This window comes from Rhagoletis pomonella, unplaced genomic scaffold, assembly GCF_013731165.1.
Source record: "Rhagoletis pomonella isolate Grant_MI unplaced genomic scaffold, Rhpom_1.0 Rhpom_scaffold_01475, whole genome shotgun sequence".
Taxonomy (NCBI): Eukaryota; Metazoa; Arthropoda; class Insecta; order Diptera; family Tephritidae; genus Rhagoletis; species Rhagoletis pomonella.
The window spans coordinates 12,602-37,852 of record NW_023460029.1 but is presented as its reverse complement, the minus strand read 5'-3'; the positions used below and the strand labels follow the sequence as shown (position 1 = coordinate 37,852).

Below are 25,251 nucleotides of genomic sequence, written 5' to 3'. Positions count from 1 at the left end.
ACTGCTGGCTTCTCAGCGCTTTTCTTTATTATATCATATGTACATACAAATACATTTAGCTCACAATATCGCGTTCATTTCATCTCTTGACTTTATATTTACAACTTTGTTAATGTGTCACAACTTTCATCCATTTGCATGTCTTCTTTATGTGTTCTTTTTTTTGCTTTGCATATGTATTAACTTATATTAGGGGTATACACGATCCGGTGCATACTGTCTAGCATTGTGTATAGATAGCATATTTGAATACAGGAAAGAACAACAAAATTATCGAATCATGCTTTTTATGCTAATTATCCAGCATGCCAGACAGAATGCACCGAATCGTGAATACCCCTAGTGTGTATATATGTACATACATATGTATTTGACTGTGTAACTCAATCGCGAAATGTAATGAGTTGAATCAACGCTGAGTTGATTACGTGTATGTACGTATGTATGTATGTATGTACATATAATTACTAACGAATTCACAGTACGTTCTATTTTTTTTTTAAATCAGATTAATTACGTTCTTTGACGTCGTTTGTCATGATTTTTAGATAATGGTATGAAAATCTTTCTGGCAAATGCGAACAAAAAGCCAGATTGTATATAAAATGTTTGTAACTGGTTGGATTCACCAACACACTACAATAACTTAATGTTTGGTTATAATCAGTAAATACTAGTATTTACATATATAAAGTATAGCTTATGACAAAGAAAATTCCATTAATACAGAAATAAGAGAGCGACGTAAAAAAAAAATAGTAATATAAATGGGACATATCTTAAGATGGCTGCCACCTTTTGAAAAATTTTACTATTTTGCGTAAAATATAAGAACAGAGAGCCCGAAAAATAATCATAGTGGAGCTTTCAAAGAATTATCAAATTTTTCGTAAGAATTACGAATATTACTATATTAATAGATTAAAGAAAATATATATATATACCATTATTCTAAAAAATTAATTGTGCTAGTTTAGCATAATTGGATATTTATTTTTTATCAAAAATATATTAATAGTAAAAACAAATATGTGTAAAGCAAGCTTTATAAATATGAACGAAATCGGACCATTAGTATGGTTTACCAAATATTTCGAGTCGTGCGCCACCTATCGTCGTTATGGAGTCATTCCTTGTAGTCATTGCATGTAGTTAACATACGTTCTAAATATGAACCAAATCAGTCTATAAATTCCTTTTTTTTTTTAATATCTCGACACCTGTGCCACCTATCGTATTAACCCGATAGTGAAGTTTCAAGTCTTGTAAAATGGCCAGAAGCTTGTAATAGCTGCGTGTAAAATAAGTCAATCCCCTTTTGGATTTTAGTACTAGCTGCTCCTCTTGCTATCAGTATGTCAATTGGCATTACCTTTACCATAACCATTACTGTCACCATTACCTTTGGCTTACCCCATTGGTTAGTTAGTTTAAGTTGAGCTGAAGTGATGTGAGTGGAGGTAAGGTAAAGTGAGTTGATCTGATAACATTAGGTGGATAAATTTTTGATTTGAGGTGAGTGGAAGTAAGGCGAAGTGAATTGAGTTGAGGTGAAATGAGGGGAATTCGGCTGAGGTGAGTTAAGGTGAGTTGAGGTGACCTAAAAAGAGTAGATGTGAGGATAATCGAGGTGATATGAGGGGAGTTGAGGTGATTTCCAGTGAGTTGAGTTGGATTCAGGTGAAATTTGTTTAAAAATAGAGCACAGCTTAATACAACATAGCATAACATAATAAAACATATCATACTATAACATAACATTACACATAATAAGACAACATTACATATAATAACAGAGCATAGTATAATATAACATATCATAATACAAGAACACATAACATAATATAACATATCTCGTTCCTAAGTGGCATCTTTCTTTGTCTCTATCGTCATCTCTGTCACTTTCTCTATCTCTACCTTTGTCTCTACCTTTGTCTCTAACTTTTTTATCTTTATGTTTATGTTTTCATTCTTATCTTCTTCTTTTGGAATTTTGATTGGTAATAGCAAAAATATGGTTCATTATGCTCTAAAACTAATCTGTGTGAAAGATGACAATTTTTGGTCAATATCTCGCCAAGTTTGAGGGACTTCTATGTGCTCAAAAAATAAAATTTAATAAATACATTGATGAATACATTTTTTTTTACTAAAATTGCAATTATGTATCTTCGAAAGTTTTAGTCCTACATAATTTGGTATATGGACCTTTTTTTGAGTAGAATCGAAGTAAGCTAAGAAATAGTTTTGTTAGTTTCGACCCACGCTAGTATCCTTATATAAGTTTGCAAACTTTTATTTTAATCTTTGCCTTCATCCCTTTCTTCTTATACATACTCAACTTTACCTTCTTCCTCATATGAATTTGTATTGGTGTAATTTTGAAATGATTTTTTTCGTCTTATTTTAACTAATTTGAAATTTGAGCAATTGTACGCACTTCAACTTCAAAATAAATTTCTATATAAACCTTTTATAGAGACAATCGTCTTTTTTCTAAGAGTCATATTTTTCTCTGTACACTATATATCATGCCCACTGTTGAGTGACAGTTAAATTTCTGGAAAATTAAACTGAAAATTACCTCAAGTCGAATTTACGCAAAATCATCGCAAATTACAGTACGCTGCAGGTATTTTTTAATTTTGTCAAGCCTTTTTATTGTTCGCTTGGCTTAAAGCGTTGCTCCTTAATGAGCGCCCTAGCAAAGTGAGCCTACAAATGTACAATGTGTGCACAAACACAGGCGAACATCAACGCGCAAACACACACACCTCAGTACGCGTACAGGCATTATGGCTTGTAAATGGCCAAGTTGCAAGTAAGTGAACGAGTAGATATGTATGCACATACATTTGTGCTTGCGCTTGTTTGAGTGCACTGCAGCTGTAATGTGGGGCACGTAAACATTATTTAATGGAGATTTAATTACATTTACAACCTCAAGAACACACACACATGCACACACTTACTGCTCTTACAAGGATACGTAGCGCTTAAGCATGCTGCACACACTTACGAAATCCATGAAAATGGGCGAGTGCAACAGCATCGTGCAGCATGCAACATGAGGCGAGTAAACAAGCAAGCCAGCAAGAAAGTAAAAAAAACAAAAGAAAATGTTGACAGGCAAAAAAGAAAAAACTTAACAAAATAAAAAAACAAGTTGTGAGAAAGGGGCGACCACAGGAAAAACAATAATATACGGAACAAAACTGCATCGGTGTGTATGTACATATGTATGTGTGCGTTGGTTTTTATTTAAAGAATTTTTAGTTGGTAAAAGTGTGTCGGTGCATGCATGGCGGTTTTGATGGTAAACTCATTTTCATTTTACCAGCCAAAAATGTTGTACGCGACTATCGTTTTTTTTTCTGTGTGTTTTATTTTAGCATTTTGTTTTTGCTTTCGCTAACTACATACCTGGCCACTCCTTTGCGCTTAACTCTGCTGCCTCCGCATAACTGCCCGAGGCGTTGACTTCTTTAGCGAGCACAGCAACTACATGTTCACTTGTGAAAGCGAAAAAAACAGCGATTGTATTCGAAAAAAAACCGAAGAGAGTATGAAAAGACAAGCTGGGATAGCAATGACAGCGTACATACATACATTACACTGCGTCACTAAAAAAAAATTGCGGTTTTTCCGCCGGGATTACAAAATCTATTATATTTGAAGACGTCCACCAAAACATTACAGAAATATTATGATTTACGTGAGCTGGTCCGATTTGAAAATACTTCCAAAAATGGAGTTTTTTATGAATACAAATAGTTTCTGAAAGAACTTTTTGAAAAAAACCCTCGAATGACAAAACAGATAAAGCTTACAAAATCGGCATAAAAATATTTAAAAATATTTTCTTTCATCTTTCTTTTTTATATATTTTTAAATATTTTTATGTAAATTTTTTTAAGTCTTAACCGTTTTGTCATTTAGGGGATTTTTATCAAAAATATCTTTTTCGTGGGATTTTCAAATCGGTTCAGCTCATGTAAATCTTATTATATTTCTTTAGAATATAATAGATTTTATAATTTCAATGGAAACACAGTACCGCCTTTTTTGTGTGTGGGGACTGATGCAGTCTAATATATATATGTAAATCTAACTCCCACACTCCCATGCCGCAGTAATCTTTGGAGCTCGGTAGTAAGCTACGGCTTACAAGCCAAACAAGAATCCATGGATTCATGGTGGCCAGCAGCTAGAGGATGACTCCTCCAGTAAAGTTCCCCAGTAAATAAATTGCAAAAGAGCCACATCTTGCGCTACCGCTTCATCTGCCTTCTCGCTAATCTCTCTCCCACTCCTCTCATTTCGGTACTAGTTCGGAACTAGCTTGTGGTTAGTTCGGGACTTTCTCGCGATTATTAAGAGGCTAGTACGGGACTAGTTCCGAACATTTTCAGGACCATTTTGCACACAAATTTCTTGAGTAACAGCCACTCAAGCCTTTTTATTTCAACTGCTTTCAATACACACTTCCTTTCTTTCAGAAGGGTGCTATTTTATTTTACTTGACTCTGCAGATATATTTATATTTATTCATCAGCATCTCATATCTGCAATTATACATAGTTACGATGACGTTGAGTACTACAGACAGAGATCGAGCGATGAGCGATGGAGTTGACTACGAATATGTGAGTCCAGCTACAGAATGATCTATCAGCCGAGGTATTCTCGGACAATTACTGGCTATTGGGAGTCGATGAGAGATCAGGATGAATTTCATTGCCTCATAAATTTTCTAACTTAGTAACATCGAAAGAAGAGCTCATCGAACGCTTCTTAATATTCAAATTAATTATAGGAATCACGATGAGTGAACAAGTTATTCGTACCTCGAAGAATTAGGATGTCTATTAACTCAATAATGCTATTCAAGCCAGCATTCAAAGTGAGGAAATAATAATAATATAATAGATTGGCGCTTACACATATGTTAGTGTTTGGCCGAGCTTCTCCTCCGAATTGTGGCGTGCGCCTTGATGTTGTCACACAAAGCGGAGGGACCTACAGTTTTACGCCGACTCCGAACGGCGATTGTATTTTTATGAGAAGCAGTTTTTCATGGCAGAAAAACACTCGGAGGTTTGCCATTGCCTGCGTGAGGAAATAACATACATAAATATACAATTGTGGAAACAGATGAAGGAGTTAATTATCCAACGGAATCTTTGAACGCGATTGCTCTTCCACTTTAACATTTCCGGGAATTCGGGATGCAAAAATGCTAATCCCGGTATCCCGGTATTTTCCGGGATTTCGACTTTATCAAAACTTTTGCATCAGACAGTAGGTTGGCATATTTTAAACCGCACAGATTCCTTGTCACCCTTTTTGGTCTTACAGGAAGCATAATGCACCTTAGTAAAAGTGTTCGTAATTGAATGTCTAAATAAATATATAGTATTCTTAAATATCTATATTATCTGCAGAAATTAATTTTCCATAAAACACCAACAAAATAAAAAGAGGAACAACCCTTCCACACTCTAAAATCTTGTTGTGCTTTCAATTGCTACCAGATTTTTCGTTATTGCACAGTTCTTGTACAAAATGTTTGAACAAGTACAGTTATTCAGGCAGGTTCTGAAATTCGCATCCGAGTGCAAATGGCTCAAGTTCACTTTGAATCAAAGTTTTGGTGTTCTGTATATCTCGTTTTTCCTGTCAAATGAGTTAATTTTTTCGTTTTCAACATCTCTTTTATTCCGTAAAAAGCTCGGAATCTCGGAGCTGTAATCGCGAGATTTCGGGACATGGCAAAGTGTCCGATATCCCCGGATTGAATGCCCTACTATACACACATCACATAAGTAGACTTTTTTCAGACATGCTTTAAAGCTTTTTCGCAAAGCAAAAGAAAAAAATCAAATAAGCAGCGATAGTGCTCACTTGCTTCGGCGCACTCTTACGTCAAAATCCCTGCTATTACCTTTAATTTCTGATTTGGCCATAAAGTGTACAAATGTGCGTCTGTATATCCATATTCGTCACAGCAAAAGTGTTGCCTCCCTGCTCTCACTATCACATTTGCGGGACACCGTGCAATATTTTTGGTGTTTTCTACTTGACGAAGCAGGCATTCTGAATTGAGGAGAGTTTACATCAAAGCCTTTTACCAGCCAAACACTTAACGTTTGGTTGCACGCGCTAAAGAGATTGCTGGGAGGTGGAGGGAGGCAGCTGCACCACACTTATCGACCACCTCCCTGCCATTAGCTGCCTTTCGCTTTACGTTGTGGCACTTGTTGTTTTCACCAAACTACACCGCTGCCTTTTGCTAGCTGCCCACTTTTCTTGTAATTAAAACGAAATAGCCTGCATAATGTGAAAGTAATTAGTAGTAGAGATGGTAGCGAAAATAGTAACAAAGTATTTAGTAGCATTAGTAGCCTGCCTGGAGGCTGATGAGGCTGTTACTGCACCACTAACATACACCGAGAATAAGCGATGCATAAACGCGTGCGCGCGCACAATTCTGTAATACTAGCAATTTTCAGCTCAAAGCGTTTTTTCTCGCAGATTTCCATTTTGATTTTAGCTAAAGCTAAAGTTAAAGTGGCAGTCAAAAAGCTCGATTTACCGTGCCGTCGATGCAGGCAGACATCCGACCAAAAGCACCGCCAATTCGGCAACCTTCATCCTGCATCCTGCAACCGGTTTGCTCGTATTCGTACACCTATTCGTTTTGATGTGGTTTCGGTGGCGCTTGTGCGATTCACTTTTCGTCACAACAAAAACAAAAACATTATGAAAAGTGGAATTTAAATAAAATACACATGAAGCTAAATTTATTTTTGTGTCCCATGTAGCTGTGCATGGCTTTCTCTGACATTGCGATGTGTGCCAGTGCGCACTAATTAGCGCGCGGTTGAAACTGACGGCAAGTTTGCAACTCTGCATACAGTGTGTACCACCGCATTTTTCGATCCTGATTGCTGTTTCTTTTTGAGGCTAGAAGTATTTACACCGGCTGATGGCAGGTGTATATTTGAATTAAAAATATCTACTATTGAAAAACGGGTCGTTGGGAGTTACTAGTTGGCATGACATTGAACAGTGTGACCATGTAAGCATTTTTGAGGCTAAATTTAGCACTTATATTTTTGTAATAGCCCCCAAATTTGAGGTATTTTTACAAGAATTTTCATCTTTTTATTGATTTGGGAAACAAACAAAAATTGTTTTATACAAAAAATTTTAATATGGCATTAATTTTTGGAAATTCAAGCAGCCATGAGAAAAGATTTTTCGAATAGCAATGGCAGTGTCTTACAGCAAAACATATGCAACTGAGTTTCTTCTATCTTTATGATAAGCGAAATAATTAGGGGCGAAAAATTAACGATTGTGGCAAGCTTGTCGCCTTAGAAACGCCAGATTAGTATGGGACCACCCCTGAGACACTTCCAATGCAAAAAAAAATTATCGAAATCGGTTGACGTGGTTCAAAGCTATTCGGTAGCATACATAAAAAAAAAACAATATTCCGACGAACTGATAACTCCTCCTTTTTACCAAGGAAAATGTTATCGAGTTACGAGTGCTAAACTCTTGGAACACCCACAAGGTTTCTGCTTCGTGCGATGATTTGGCCAAAGTCCAAACACGCACCCGTTGTCTCGTCGACATATCTAGGGCTTGGAAAATCCAAATGAGGTTCTGAAGAAACTTCTTCTATTTTATCGATGTTAGCCTTGTACAGCTCCATACATCTACTATTGACCAGCTTTACGTTCCTCTTCAACCAGCGCGCTGCTGCGTTGGCTTTTTCTCGCTTCATATGTAGTTTTACTTTTGGCATTGCAGATTAGAAATTCAAAATTACTTTCGTGAATGATGCCTAGGATCTTGCGATTTTTACTATTTCAGCCGAGAATCGAGTCTAGGCTTCGTGGCTCTTAGCCTTCTCAGCCAACGGAACTAGGTCGTCCTCTACCGATGGATGGCGCTTTCTGCCCCGGTAGGGTCGAAATTGCCAATAGTTTTATTTTCACGAAACCCTTCTTCGCGATCTCATCCTCCCTTATCGCTAAACTGATTGACGACGTGAATTTACGAATCGGTAGATCGATCTTAGTGGGGTCAGTCAAACTCAACAGATGCTATTTACTCCCGCAGGTCACAACACGTTCGGTCACCAAGATAGCATTGCGATCACAGGTAACGAGGTCAAAAAATGCTTTTCTATATCATTGTAGTTAGTTCCGCACCTTCGGATTTACCGTAGCTGGGGGTATCTTCCTACTATTTCTGCTGGTAGTGGTTGCAGCTGTTATATGCTGTTATGGTAAAAGTATTATTTCCGCTGTTTTTGTAACGGAGCTAATTAGACCCGTCTAAAACGGTTTGTCCACAAATCACTGTCGTCAAGGTCGACCTGGAGTGGCCCAGAAAACATGCTAACATGCGTACAGTGGTTGTCTGAAGTATATCTCTATCGTATTGTTGTTTTCAAAAATATGCCTTCTTACGTGCTAGGTGGCTGCTTCTCCTTAAGGAAATTACTGTTCCTGTGCTCGGGTTTATATCATGCAACAAAAAACTGCCTGTTGAGCATGATGTTGTACCCCCTTAGTGGGAGCATTTGGGCCTCGCTGTGATTTTCTGGCGACATCAGAATCCATTCTGTCACTATACCGAGTGCGGCGTTTTGGCAAGTTAATAGCTTCGCCCGCCGCTGCCAGCTAGTTCGCTACAACGAAATAGGTGCAGGCCAATTCAGAACCGGCGGACTAGTTGCCATTCATGTTGCAAGCAACATCACTTTCTCTTTGTCCCAGGTGTGGCCGGCGAGCGACTTGAGGCCATTGTTGCGGATTTGAACTTTGTTGACAATTGCGGTTGTTTGCGCGAAGCAGTTTGGCGAGCTATTAAAGGTAACGCTCAGGAATTTTTGAGCTGATGTGCCATCGACGTGGATACCTAATTGATGCTTGAACTCCTTAGACCCAGTTCCGTTGATTTCACCGAGAACTAGCCGGTTACTTTCGAGCAGAATTCATCAATTCCATTTCTCGAAGCCAATATCGAACAGTCGCCAGCCTATGAGATCAGGCAAACTGCTTTCGGTGGCTAAGAAAGCTTCGAGATATAAAATCGGGGACGGAGCGCCATCTGTGGGACCACTTGTTTAATTCTTCTAGATTTAGAAGTTTCATTTCTAAAAGTTTCTGATGACTGCAGGGAGAGAGAAAGCCTCAATAACGAAAAGCGAGTTTTGACAAGCGTTTTCGTAACTTCAACTTAAATTGGCAGGGTTCGCTACTCGACTCAGCCGCCCGCAGTAACGTTGCTAGGGGTCGGCATCAAAAAGGTGCTTGCCCTAAAGAGGCGCTAGCCAAATAAGTGGAACCACTTTCGACTCGATGGTTTGAAAGACATGTAATGCATTAGGGAACTAAGCATTAAGAGAGCTGGTGCTTCAGAAAAAATTCGTGTGATTCGTGTTCATTTTTACCCGGCTACCAAATTGCATTATATTTTCTCTGACCCATTTCTGGAGTGTGTGGACACTATACTAGGCATGGGAGTGTAGTACATATTTTTTTAGAGAAAATATTACGGGAAGCATAATCGCAGCCAAAAATTTTCGCTATCCGTAAATGTATTTAAATTACGTATGTACATGCATATGTATGTATTTATGTATATCCACCTGAAATATTCCAATTTTATTTCGCGAAAATAAACGCTTATCACAAACTGAATTTGCAAAATTCCCAAAACACTCAACTACACAAAAAAATTGTAACTGCAATATCCTATGCACAGCGATTCGGCACTAATGAGTATAAAATTGACGCGCAAAACTGCGATGAGTAATTAGAAAAAGCAGAAAGGGTAGCAAAAAAATTAGCAAAAAAAAAGCAACAAAATTATATCAAATGAACCAATGAGCCCAACGACAGCGACAATCAACTTCAAATACCCACAACAACGCACATATTGGCGTTGGTGAATGGCAGAAGCAACTAACTTTACACCAAAAATGGGCTGCTAAAATAAACTTTTGGTAATATCACAGTGAAAGCTCTGGCGAAATGTTTGTGGTTCGAATGTTGCACGGCCGCCACATAGTGGTGGGAGGGGGGGCGGGTGATTGATCCGGTGCGGGAGTGGCGGTGTGTCGCGTTTGAGCAGCGATAATGAACATATGACAAGTGACACATTATCATGAACAGATGTGCGTACTGAGATGTGTTTTTGGAAATTCGAGTTTCAAAATTATGCTGGCCGCAATGACAAAGCGCTAGACATTCCAATTTCGGCATATCGACGCAGCGCAACCACCATGGACATGTAAAAAAATATCAATCGGAAAGCTCATCACTGTGAACACAGCAACGAGCAGGGGCACTGACGGCGTTGCGTGAAGATTTTAAATTGAAAAAATGATCAGGAAATTAAACTCGGCCACTCATCAGATTGCACGATTCATAAAATTTACAAAATCGCACAGCCAAAAGCAAATCAACAGCGAACTCCCCCTCCGCGTCAACGCCATTTCGGTACGGCACACCTTTGCAGATGGGTGGCATTCCAGCTGTCACGCTGCGAGACAACGCACCCAGCTACCACATCTGGCATTTGGCAGTTTCAGCATTTTTCGTACGAAGCCATAAATTACATGGAACTCAACCGCAGTCAGCAGATAGCAGGCGGCAGGCGGCAGGCGGCAGGCACCAAGCACCAGGCGGCAAAAGCGACATCAGCACAATAACTACATCAAGGACAATGGCGTAGTCAGTTAGTTTTGGTAGCACATTTGGTTATTTAGTTAATAATATGCAAAATGCTTTGGCTTTCGAATTTTGAATTTCGTTGTGAAATGTGGCCAAAATGTTGCTGAAATTCGTGTGGCAAATTCCCAAAAATTTACGTGAAACAAAATAAAATAAAAAAACAAAAAAATATTAGGCAACAGCGCAAAATTTGGCAAATTCCACAATGAAAGCTGAATGAATTCAACGCGCATTTCGGCAATCACCTGATGACAGGTATTGTATGAGCATTAATTTCGTTCGAGTTTTCATAGCAGCGGCAGTTAGGTATCGGCGTGTAGGTGGATGGCATTTGTTGCTGGTTTTGGAGTTGCGCGTGCAATTATTGAGTATACAAATATGTAAGTATATAAATTTTCATGGAAAATTTAGCAGCGGTTTTAATGACGTTTTACCACGTGCGAGGGTGCATAAAATTTTAGCTAAAAAAACTTGTAACTCTTTGGAAAAAATTGGTATTTTTTCCTTTTAAGTGATTTTCTCCACCAATCTCTATATACGAAGTATACAAATATGCATTTCAGAAGGAAGGCGATTTAATCGCCTTTACAACGATGCCAACCTTTTAAAAATTAAAAAATTGGTTAGTAATTTTTTTGTTTAATATATTTTTATTATTGTTTTTCTCAAATTTTTATATACCAATATGTATATCGAAAGAAAGGGGGTTTAATCACCTTTACAATGATATATTTCTTTTTTTTTTAATCAGTTCAAAAGTGTTTGAAATATAAGGAATTAAATATATTGAAGACCTGAACTTTTTCCCCTTACAACACCTGCAATATAAGTTTGCACAAAAAAAAACTTATATATAAGTTTTTTACCTATGACTCAATCTTAAAAAAAAAATTGGTTTGGTCCAATACCCAGAAAAAAAGTTGGATTTGCCGTGCAGTGTAATGAGCTGAGATCTACGCATTTAAATGGAATCGGAGAAAGGCTCCACTGTCTTTTGCTACTCCTTAACTTCACTCGCATCGCTTCTTTTCGAATCATAAGTATGTATTCTAGGGCAGCTCCATTTTTATTTACTACACGCGTATGGCTTAGGAGGATTCTACGTGTAATTCTGAGCAAATTTGTCAAAGAAACTACGAGTCCTAAATCAGTTCAAAGTTTGCCCTCACTTGTCACTGTTGCCTTCTGGTGGAAGTTTTAAAAAAAAGGGAAGTGCAGGAATGGATTCTACATACATAACAGAAAACCTCTTAAAGCATATTTTTTTGCAAAATTTAAGCACTTCTTTGCGACACTACAGCAAAAAGCTAAGAAACCTATTTTGGCAATTTAGCAAACTTTAAAGAGATTTAGGACCCATAGTTTCTTTGGCAAATTTTCTCAGAATCACATGAAGAATGCTCTGTGTTATACGCTCATGGCAAGAAAAAATCTCCCATACAAATTGACCGCCCTTATGTACATATGTAGTACATATTGTAAAGATACGAACATGAATTTGCGCAGCCGAAATGTGCATCTCGCCCTGCCTGTCGCATCAAAACAGAGCTCGGTAGCTTACGTAGACTTCTTGGTTGAATTTATCTAAGCTTTCAGTTCTACATGCAGAGGCACTCTAGAGAGATCAAGCCCGCAAAGACTCCTTAAAAGCAGACGGTCGCCCATCTGATGAAAAGCAGAGCTTTCTGTTTTTAGGCCATCGTTCGTTGTGTCAAATACTCTGGGCTATTCCTAAATAGGAAGGTATCGTTACTAGCATGGCTTTACTAATGCGGTGTTTTTTTTTAGCAGAGGTATCTGCCTTTCAATAATCAATAATTAACTAAGTAAATAAGTACTTACTCTGGCAGTAAGGCAGCTCAAAATAGGTCAGTCAGTACTTAACCCTCCTCCTAACTACATCCGAATATTTTCCAGTTAGACTCATATAGATGCCCGACCGCCTTAGTATTGCTGATAAGAAACTTTTCCTTTAAAACGATATCAATGGGCTAAGAGCGGCTGATGTAAATCATTCTCGACCATCAATTGCTGATCGGAATACACCCCATTACAACAAAAATCACAGTTGATCGTTTCTGTCGTTGGCATCACTTTAACAATTTACTTTATTCCACCCTTCCTCCCATCTACAGCCAACTCTGGATAATTCTTGTGACCTAACTTCGTCATACACTCGCCGCGTTTCTTCGATTGAGTAGTGGCTCCCATTTAAAATCAGGTGATATCAATACGCATAGCCTCTATAATATCCACTTGTGTCCCCACTAGGAACGACCACCGTAATCTAATCTACACATGTTAAAATTTCCTGTAATGAAATATTTAATATTGAAACAAGAAATATTATGTAGCTTAACCTTTACTGCTTCAAAACTTTTTAATTCAATTAGCTTTTTAATTTTTCCATCAGAAGCTTAGCTCCTATTAAGAGCTGAGGTAAGTTCCAAAAATTTTAACATGGGCTGATCGGTAAAGCTTATTTTACATTTTATTTTTTGCTTTTTGACTTTAGTTGCCTTGTACGCTGTAGGAGTAATTACTCCCTAGCTAGGAGCTATAATCTCCGTTATCCAATAGGCATAAACTGCAGTTAAGACTTGTTGGAAATAAACTATTACATTCATACATATGTATTTATGCCCTAATTTTTCACAAAATTTAAATAATTATACCCGTATCTATATCATTTTACCCAATGCTTTTTTTAATTTTCTCTTTTCAGATGTGACAAACTTGGAATACGTCAATGTGGTCGCTGAAGCTGGAAAGAATGTTACTATTCTATGTCCGGGCGTGTCAGAGCACTCGCTTGTGGATACTTTAGTCTGGAAGACCTCAACAACAACAATAGCACAGTTTGCAAATCGAATACAGCATCTACACAGTCCGAGGGTGAGTACCTACTGCTTTTTGAGTTTGAAAACGCATGATTAACCCTTGTGTGCAGAAACATGAGAACTACAATTTTTAACAGAAACATAAGTTCAGATGTAACCGTGATAAAAAAAAATTACATGTTAAAAACATTGTCTCAATTCGTGAGCCATGATTTTTTTCTGGCATGTGCAAGCATTTAAAATAAAAAAATTAAAAATTAAAAAAAAAAATAATGTGTTCATAATGGTTGTAGTTTTCGATTGAAAATGGGAACCTAAACTCAGTTCTGAACTTTAAAATTTAATTGTTTGCAAACGTCAGACTGCCTTTCAGTGATTTTGTCATGGATGTACTTATGGGCATTTGAAGGAATTTATATAAAAATTACCTTCTTTTGACATATTAACCCGTTATTTATTTGTTAACAAATCGAATGCTTTTATTTTGAGTGTCTGTTGTATTGATAAATATTCTATGAGTTTTCATACAATTCGTATATAAAATGTGATTTGTACCTAGGATTCCATTCTAAGGTATACCCTCACAAAAGTCTAATCTAAAAGTCTTAAAAATAATAAAAAAAAAAATACAAAAATATTATTTTAGGGTAAAATTTAGTCTCAGCTCTCTACTGGTATGATAAAATACTTTTATTTCACGTTTATAGTCGGTAAGAAAACTAGTTAAAACTGGTTAAAATATCACTTAACTTAATCAGTTGACCACAAGGGTGAAGATGTTGCTCGGAACAAGGATCGAACCCATGTCCTACGGAGTGATAGTATGCATTACTTACCACTCACCATAGCGACTGTGGAGAGTTTTCAATATATTCATAGAAATTATCGATATTTTTCCCACACATATGCAGAATAGTAAGCAATAGATATCAACTAGCGTAAATTTTTTTCTTGGAAATAATCCTAAAATTTCTTATACATACACACTATGTACATACATACATACATATGTATATGCGAGTTTTTGTCTTTCGAATTACATACATAGGTAAGCAAAAAACCAATTATTCATGAAAACACACTAATGCACAACACAAAGAGGTTCTAAGCGGATTTATGCACACCATCTATTAAGCTCCTCAAAAGCAAACACGCAAATGCGCTTTTAAAATTCGTGTCTTAAGCTAAATTCTCCAATTTTAACAAATATGAGAAAGATTTTTAAAAATTGTATGCACATTCGTTTGTAATTTCATTATTTGATTTTTTTTTTTCGATTTTTGTTTACCAGAAATATTATTCAGGTTTTAAGTTTCTAAGGATAAATTCCTGAATTGTTGATAAGCCAGCAGATACGCAACCAAACTTACGTGGATACGTATGTAGCTCACAACTTGTATGTATGTACATTAGATTGTACCGGAAAAAAAAGTTCGCCGTACACCCCTGTGATGATATGTGTAAGCGCTAATCTTTTATATCAGAGAAGTCAACCTAAGGGAACAGCCTCTGAACAAGGAGCAATTTGCCAGGCAAATCCATTGAGACTGCCATTCATAGCCCCACCTTAAAAATTGAGAAAGCTCTAGAGTCTAAAAATATAGCCCTTTGTGCCTTTATTGACATTTCGGAAGCTTTTGATAACACATCATATTTATAAGGCAATAGATGGTGCCTTGATGAGCAAGGGTATGTATAGGCCCAATAATAAATAAATGGGTTCTATCCATGCATCCTTAGCATGGTGGACCAAGGCTACACAAAGGACTGCAAGCACAAAACTAAGTAAATTGCACCGAATGATTTAGATTGGCATTAGACGGGCGATGAAGACCTGCCATGCTGATGTACTCAGCGCCTTGGTTGGAATACCTTCCTTTTCTAGTTTAATAGAAATAGAGGCGGCCACCGCGGTACTAAGAAACCTAAACACTTCTGATCTGATAATGTAAAACTGGCGCTGGTATATTTGGACCGAACGTCAAAAAATCGATACCAATGGATAGCTACCCAAACATCTTTCAAGCGCAGATTTATGCAATTGAAATTTATGGCAGGGAATGCCTTAGAAGAGGCACATCCCTGATGTCCCACAAATAAATTCCCAGCTAGTATATGATTGCTTTAATGTTCTAAACGCTCGTGGAGCGTGAGGCATGAGGGACATGATGGCAACGAGGAGGCTGACTGCCTAGCGAAGCAAGGAGCTACCGCAGTATTTAATGGTCCAGACCGGAACACTTTTGTGGGCTCACCAAAGCACACATAAAGGTGATCATAAATAACTGGGCAGACAAAATGTTCAACAGGCACTGGATTGAATGTCCAGGGCAGCGACAAGCCAAACCATTTCTCTGCCCTTCAAAAGAAGCTTCACAAAAAAAAGCTATTCAACTTAGGCAGCGAAGACCTAAAAACTCTCACTGGGACATTGCTCCCTTCGCTATCAACTCAGTTAAATTAAACCTTTCAAAAACAAATGTCTGACGCTTCTGTGAGCTGAGGAAACACCAGAACACATTCTCAGACAAAAAAATACCAACTACCTTGCAAAAGAATTTTTAACTCACTTGTATTATCTTCTACGGCGGTACGGTCTAATGTACATACATACACAGGCTTGTGTTATTAAGCAAACATTAGAAATGAACAATTTTTTTTTAAATAACGATTTTCATATGCCTTTAGGAGCCAAATATTTCACTTAAATGTTGCCTTAGCACTGTGTGTAGAGTATGTAATATATCTAAAAATTCAGGCTTGCAATTGTTAGCACACTTTTAAAAACAAAAACAAAATCACATAATTGTTTAACTGCATACCTATGTATATAGGGCAAGCATACCAAAGCCATTGTGTTTAAAAAAAAAAACAAATGTATTGGTAAACAAAAAAATAATTAGGATTTTTTATTTAGAAATTTACTTGCTTACATATGTAGCTAAATATTTGCAATTTTACTGCATACGTACAAACATACATGCTGCAAATTGCGTTCAGTAAAATGTTATTAAATTTTTGAAGTAAAATTGTTTTGGCTATGCCCTATTTTTCCTGCAGCTTTGTGTGAATGAATGCGTATTAGTTTTTAAAATTTTTTTATTTTACTTTTCTATATTTTTATATATTTTAGTAAAATTTATAAGATTTTTGCATTCCTTAAGCTAAATTGAGGTATTAACTTACGTTAGGTTGATATTATTGTAGCCACAAAATACTACGTGAAGTGAGAAGTTCGAGTACAAATATAATACATACATTCGGACTTTTAGTATTTTCTTTAGTTATGGCCAGTACCTACCTTTTTCGTTTACTCAGGATAAAAAATTATCTAACGGTAATATTGATCCATAGGGCGGGCATTTTACGAGTATGAGTCGTTTCATATGGAATCGCCTAATTGAAGTCGCGAACGCAATTTAGATTTTTCTGTAAATTTTAGGGACTCTTACTTAGGCTTCCAAAGAATAGAATTTATGCCAAACGCTGTTTTTCGCCTGTCTGAATTAAAACTTAAAAAAAAATCAACAGTTTCATGCTTTAACAAATTTAGCTCTAAAATATTTCCTTTTCAAGATATATAACCCACTTGAGGCGGGGTTTTGAAAAAAAAATAAATAAAATAAAATCCCAAAAATCTTTGCTAAGTCCAATTTACTTATTTTGCCATTCATTGAACTAAAATTAAATTGGCTACAAAATTAATTACTCACGATCTTTCTATGAAGTCGAATTGAAAAGCTTGAAGCTTTTACGAAAGCTTGTTGAATTTTTTTTTAAATATTGCACAAAGTATTTGACTTGGATTCAAATGGGATTTTTTTTAAATAATAAGCTATATTTTCGTAAAAAATAACTTAAATTATGTAGGAAAAAAATGTATTGTTAAAACTAGTTAATGAGTGGTGCGCTTATAATTATGCATTCTTTCCGCTACTGGCATAATTTTATCGGTTTAATAGCAGGTATGAGAATCGGTTGGCGATAACAGCTCTTCGATGTCGAGGCTTCCTTTCTCGTTAGACAAATGCTGGCATCATCATTAATTATTTAATTAAATATATTTTGAAGTGTGAGTAGGATATTTACAAACATTTTTTCATATCATATCTACAGTCACCACACAACTGCAAAATCTCTTAACCACATGCTAACATATGTACATACATAAATAGTTTCACACATGTGTGATTCCCACTTATGCCACTAAATCAAGTGCGCTGTGGATATACATACCTCATTCTAGGCTGTCAACTAATACCAGCTGTAAGTTTACCTAGTAACTTTGTAAAATAGCATTAAGGCAACACCTTACACCAGCCGACTCTTCCTGATCTAAGCTCCTGCTGCCGCTGCTCGCAAGCTAAGCTGTTGACAGCAATTCAGGCGCCGTGTCGGCATGCGGCAGCTCACCAACGCCATGTACACAAATCATTAGTTTAGTCCATAAAACAAAAGTTAATAGCTTCCCTAGAGGTCGAAAAAGAAAGCGATCCGCCTAGAGCATGCACGTAGGGAAGTGCAGACGGACGGAAGGACGGTAGGAAAAGAGAAAGCAAGGTGAGAAGACGCGCTTGCATGTAAAATGTGTATGGTGGGTATGTATGTACATAAGTTCAAAAGACGACGAGCATGGTAGTGGCAAATGTTATAGGCAAAGTTGCCATTGCTGCTGCTGCTGGTGTAAAATAATCGAAATGACTCAAAAGTTCAAAGTTTTTAAAGCGAACAGCGGCGCAGTACAGCTGGTAAGGGAGTTACAGTATGCATAAGTATGTAGCTCAAAACGACAGAGAGAACTTGGAAAGTGGCCTAAGCAGCGGTGGCTTGCAATCTATCCCTGCAATTGTGGTGGAGCATAGCCCACTTTGACTACTCTGGTTAAAATTTTAAGTGTCCCAGCATGCTATTTAACACATTCTTGCCACATAACATGCAAACCAAATATTACTAAATTATACATACACATATGTATGTGTATGTGTGTGTAAAAAATTAAATGCAATGGCACTGAGAGTAGCTGCCAAGACACGCCAATAACTATGTAGCTAGTGCGATTCCCCAGTGCACTTTTAAAACTGTTCAAGCTACTAGTAGTTAGTAAAGGGGCAAGAAGCTGGTTTGTGAGAAAGCGCAAGGCAGTAGGTGGCACGGGAGCAACAATGAAAATAAGCCAAGGTAATAATGAGGCCGAAACTTTTATACCATTTTCTGTAATGATGAGCATTAAAATTGTGGAAGGATACAAATACAAGCACATTTCCGTTGCAAGTAGAGAGCACGTCTGTAGAGCAAGCTATACGCGAGCGTACCTACACACATACATACATATGTACATATTCCATACTTAAAGTAATGCCGAAAGTAGGCAAAAAGGCGCAAAGCATAAGTACGCCAGAACAACGAGAGTACATACATATATACATATGTACATACATGGCTGGTTGCTTCACCGACGGATTTCTGCCATCAATTACGCTAACAGCTTTCTACTCGACGTTAACTAGCGCACTCATATGCGCATCCGGCAGTAAGCTTAAGTCGCGCTAAGGCACACATGACACATGCATTGGTGCATGCAATGGCATATATACATTAGGGTATATAAAAAAGATGTCGAACAAAACAAAAAATGGGCAGCACTTTTTTTATTAAAATTTTATGGGCTAAAAACTGCAAATTCAAAAAGTGAGAGATTTTTCGAAACATTAAAAGTAAGTAGAAATCCGCACCAAGCCTTCTAGGTATTATGGCTTTCAACGCTCAATACAATATACACAATCTATTGATCGGATCTAAACCTAATTAGTATGAGACCACCTCTGAGGTACCACTTTTCCTATAAATAGAAAGAATTATAGAAATCTGTTAACGTGATCCAAGGTTATACGTTAACGTACATGAAAACAAGTAAGAAAGTCTAAGTTCGGGCGGAGCCGAACATTAAATACCCGGCGCAATTATTAAATATATGTTTTCCACCTTTCCGAAAGCTACCGCTACACGATAAGCCGGGGTGTATAAATTTTAAGTAAATTAGCGTCCTTAAATTTCGAAATATTGCAGTTTCAAGCATTTCTGAAATATACCGTTATATGAAAAGCGGTCGTAATTTTAGTCCGATTTCAATAATTTTCAACGCTTTGCTTTTATGTGGCAAGCACAATAACCATACCGAGTTTGGTTCAAATTGCTAGAACGGTTAGCGAGATACATATATGTGATCATAAGTGGGCGGTGCCACGCCCATTTTCCAAAATTGTATAATAAGCGTATTTCTTGGTAAAAAATTGTTGCAACCATCTATTTTGAATAAATTAGCTTTAATATTTACTGATTTATCGAGGATTTCGTATTTTTCTAAATTACCGTTATATGGGATGTGGGCGTGGTTATTGTCCGATTTTAAAAATTTTCGGTCATTTGGTATGTTGTAGTAGGACCAACAACTGTGCCAAGTTTGGAAGAAATTGGTGCAGCGGTTACCAAGATATACACATGTAACCATAAGTAGGCGTGGCTACGCCCATTTTCCAAAAATGTATAATATTCTTATTTTTTGTCTAAAAATTATTGCAAATATCAATTTTGAGTGAATAATCTTCAGTAGTTACTAAAATATCGCAGTTTTCGTATTTTTAAAAATTACCGTTATATGGGAGGTAGGCGTGGTTATTGTCCGATTTCGCCCATTTTCAATACCATCCGTCCTACGCCCGAAAGAAGTGCACATACCAAGTTTCGTTAAGATATCTCAATTTTTACTCGAGTTATCGTGTGCACAGACGGACGGACGGACGGACAGACAGTCACTGCTTAATCGATTTCTCTTTTCATTCTGATCATTTATGTATACATTTGTCTATATCTATCTCGATTCGTTTTGCCTGTTACAAACAACCGTTATGTGAACAAAGTTATAATACCCTTGTGCACAAGTGCGCTCGGGTATAAAAATAAAAAAAAATATTCCCTCCGAAGTGGGTTAAAAAGAAAATGAAATTAACAAAAGAATAGCAAATTAAACTATAAAAAACGAAAAACTATAAAAAGCACAAATAAACAAAGTGAATGAAGTAAAAAAATTGATTTTCTTTTTCACACAATAAAATCCAAAAATTAAAAAAAAAATAACTAAAAAAATAAAAAAATAAAATTTTAAAAAGCAAAAATAAAATAAGTTCCTAAAAATTAAATGAAATTTAGAAAATATTATTTTTTAAACAATAACAACTAAACCCTTAAAAACAATTAAATAAAGAAAAATCATTAGAAAAGAAAAATTACTTAAAATACGTTTCTTAAAATTAAATTTAATTAAAACTCTGTAAAATTAAGTTAAAAAAATGTTGATTAAAAAAGAGAAAAAAAAACACGCTCTGCAAAGACTCGAATTCGGATCTCTCTATTGTTGGCCTGTGCTTTGTCCACTCCGCCATTGCGACTGTTGCACGCGAGTTAAGTGATATACCAATGGATTTCTCTCAAAATAGCTTTTCACCACGCGAAGTGAATGAGAGAGTCCAAGACTTTTGTGCTAGAATAACAAAATTCTTTTGAACGATCTTTGCCAGAACTGCCCTGTAAGGTTATGATCTTGTTGCGCAACTATTTCGCACTATTAGAGTTTCGAAATCGAAAAATTTAATAATTTTTAATAAAATAATTTTTTTCGCTCCACCCTATTACACATAATAGGTATGTATGTGTATAATAGCGCACTAAGATAGCGAGTTGAGAATACGCGCGCCACATAATTTCTAAATTACGCTTCGGCTGCCATTGCATTTTCTCCACCCACAGCTCCACACTCGACGACTTCGAATGGCTCTTAAAATGGTCTAGCACTGTCTGTATGCTAGTAGCTTATAAGCAACGAGATAGCCTCAACCATTCTGTCAAACATTGAGCTAACTGACCAAGCCCAGTCAAGCAGGCAGTCTAGTCAGCTAGTTAGCAAGCGAGGCGTGCAACCAAGTCATGCAGCGAAGGCATGCCATGCCACTTTCAAGGCAGCCTCAAATAGTTTATTTTTTCAAAGTCTTTTACTTACTCTTTCCGGTAAACTTTTTGAGTTTACGAATTCCTGCAAGTGACAAACACAGATTTTCACAAACTCACAAACAGCCTTACATAACTTAAAATGCTACTTGCCTGCTTGCCGCATTCAAGGCCGTACGACAAATGCCGTTTCAATAGCCAACTAAAGGAAGGCGCATAACTAGCGTGGTGCAGCTGGCAAATATAAGCACTCATATTTTTCTCATTTACAGAACAGCACAAAAAAAAAAAAGAAACGCGTACAGTTTGCTTGCAAGTTTGCGAAACTCGACAATCCTTATCATTTTCCCGCTGCAATTTACTTGTTTGCCAGCTTTTGATTTGGTTGCCTACTTTGGCGCTTTGGTTATGGCTCTAGCCCTGGCTCTGGTTCTGGTTCTGGCTCTGGCTCTGGCTTTGGCTTTGGTTTTCACATTAAATTTGCTACTTGGCAAAGTGTGCTCGGCTGCATAATTAAGGATAAGAGCAGTCGGCGCGGCGGCGCCTACGTCGGCAAAAAGTGCAATTGTGGCTTTGCGAGTAGTTGCATGAAATTATTATCGTAGTCGCGCGCAGGCAAACTCTAGCACACATGCGCACACGCTTACACACATGGCATAGTGAGTGGGGGAATGCATGAAAAATTACTTGACATTAATTAATTAATTTCAAAGGCAATGCAAAGTTTTCGAACTTGTGCAGTTAGAAACGCACTGCTGGTGCTGCCGGTTTTTTGCTTACTTTCTGACATTCTTTCACTTTAGGAAATTAGAACGGCAACTTTGCTCGGTGGGCGTTCATAAGTGTTACATAGTTTATGTGCAGCACTTGAAACTTTTATGAATTTTTGCGTGTTTGGCTTGTTTTTTGTTTTAGTATTACACACAATTTTTACTAAACTAAAGAAAATTTTTAATAATTTAAACTGGTCCCTTAAAGGAGTCAAAAATACATTTGCTTGAAGGAAGCGAATTTAAGTAGAGTGCAGTCAAAAGGGGAGCAAATTTTTGAAGCTCATTACAAATTTCAATCAAAGACAAGGATCACAAATTTTTGGTTACCTTTAATTGTTTAAAATGAAAAAGAAACCTACATATCTCATTTTGGATTTCTCTTTCCAGATACAACTGCTCTCGGATAATTTTGGGTTGCAGTTTAATCCAGCCATCGCCACCGATACGGCAGAGTACTTTTGCTTAGTCAATGATCGTCACATACCGGAGGCGATAGTAGATCTGCTGGTGCATGGTGAGTTGATCTTATAAAATACTACACAAAATTTAATAATAATAGTTAAAAGTTGATCAAAGCGACCTAATCCAAAATATTTCTTGTGATTTTTCTTGAGTGTATATATATATATCATGGATGTGGAAAGAATAGTTAACGCGCGCCCATTTTCTAAAACTTGATGAATAGAGAATTATGAAATCTGGTAAAAATTAGCTAGTTGCCACGCCCTCCACTCTTGTGGGCGGAGACATTAATTTTCACCCGATTTCGATGAAATTTAGTATGTACTCCAGTTTTATTAGAAAAACCTAAAGTTAAATATGGGGAAGATTGAATCATCGTTATCTGCAACTCGCAAAAAATTTGGGCGCAATCAATAAACGTGCTGAAATTTTAGAATTTCGTGTTTAACATTGGCAGTTAATATTTGGCGCACCCTATATTTATATACATATCTACTATATATCGTCACTAGACACGAATAAAGGCGCGCCATCGTTTTGATGGCGAAAAAATACGCGTACAAAAATTTGACAAAAAAAGGCGGCGAAGAAAAACTTCGACGCAGAAAGACGCGTTAGCGTAGATTTATACCTATACATAGATTGCCACTTCGGCATCACCTCAGTAAAAACTCTTTGGAGAATTTGCATACTTTTACACTCGCACACACGGTTGACCGCCAAAATAAGTTTACGCATCTTTCTTCGACGTAAAATAGGTTAACAAGTCTTTCTTTTGCCTGAAGCTTTTTTTATGCGTCTCTTTTAGGCATCGTTTTTGCGGCCCGCCGGCGATTTGTGCTTTTCATCCGATGGCGAGTTCGCCAGCGAGTCGTTAGTGAACATCTCCGGCGAAGAAATTGTTCACCACAACGATTCGGAAACGACGTTGCTACGAAGTCGTTTGGCAAATTGGGTTGTGTTGACATGTTCATGTGTGCAAAATGACTATTCATATAGATTTGATTTGAATTTAGTCGACAGTTTTTTTCATATATGTTTATGTGATTGTCAAACGTGTATGAGCGACATGCAGGTAAGGGGATACATAGTTATAAAAACCACCTTTTCAAATGAAAGTGTTGGGAAAGCTGGGCAATTTTTACCTACGGTTTTATCATGTGTCTGTGTTGGTTAAAAATATTTTTCGCCGACCCAGCTTAACAATCTTATATAAGTTTATATATTACTTTTTTCACATTCTCGCTCTCAGAGAGCCTAAGCAAAAAAATCAACAACGAATATTTTATACCAACATCTGATCCCTTTAGATAAAATATACATATTTCAGCAACGAATACAGTGCCCATCCTGTCAGCTTAATTTCCGCGAGAGGTCCTCTGAACCTCAGTGCCAGAGCTTATAAGAATGTATCCTCTTAAGTTTGCCCAGCGTGCAATATGGACGTACCGTAAGATTTATTTTAGTAATATTAGGACTCGTTTCCTTGATAATGAAACTCCGAATATTGCTAAAGTGGTTGCTGCATTAAATGGATGTGATTCAAAAATTGTGTTAAATATGGATAGCATTAAAATTAAGGACCTGATTATAAATGAATTTTCATAGCTTGCAATGTTATTGTTTTTAATTAGTTAGCGGTTAGCTTGAAACACAACACATAATGTTATTGTCATAACTTCTTCTTTATTTTGTTTGTATAATATTATTGTTATTATTATACAAATTTAAATGATCAAATAAATATACTACTACTGCTATAATTTTTTTGAAAAGTCGTAATTAATACTCTGCCTTTTGTTTCTATATTTTACAGATGTTCCCGATCCTCCTGAGCGCCCACTCTTAATAAGTTTCACATCGCGTTCTGTGAATCTTTCTTGGGCGCATTCGCAGCATCCACGAAATGCACCAGTGACGCACTTTATTATAGAAACTCGGTGAGTATTTACTGCGACTTTACATCAGAAAAAGTAAAAAAAAAAGAACACCTGCATTATTTACGTCGAACAGTGGGAATGAGCGGAATAAATTAAAACTGCCGCAGATTTTTACGCCGTAATGGTTATGCGATTATTTGATTATATGGTCATAATTTTCTTGCAGTCTCCAATAATAAAATATACTGAAAAATAAGGGTGATAAGAAAGCTATAAAAAGCCATGTATTTTTCTTATACTCCATCGACTTAGAGTAACTAAATTCTAATAACATCAAGCGATGCATTTGTTTCCTTTAAAACGTAACAAATATGAATAAACTAAAAAGTTACAGCGCCTCAAATTTTTCAAGTTTTTCCACCGAATTAACAGGTAATTCTGCCTAAGATATCTTTTGCGAAACTATTGAAAGATAGTAGGCAAAATAATTGAAAGATTTATTTTGAAACGAATTTCCGTCATCTCTTGTCAAGCTTGG

At 36.8% G+C, this 25,251-nt stretch overlaps 1 protein-coding gene across 1 annotated transcript; it reads left to right on the top strand.

Annotated features, from left to right (window-relative positions):
• Positions 1-2,721: 2,721 nt before the first annotated feature.
• LOC118752406 lies at positions 2,722-24,773 on the top strand (the record flags this gene model as incomplete). The annotated part of the gene is made up of 4 exons (XM_036487299.1): positions 2,722-2,821; positions 13,483-13,652; positions 22,759-22,885; positions 24,650-24,773. Coding segments are annotated over exons 1-4 (521 nt in total), but the record flags the coding sequence as incomplete, so codon positions are not given.
• Positions 24,774-25,251: the final 478 nt, after the last annotated feature.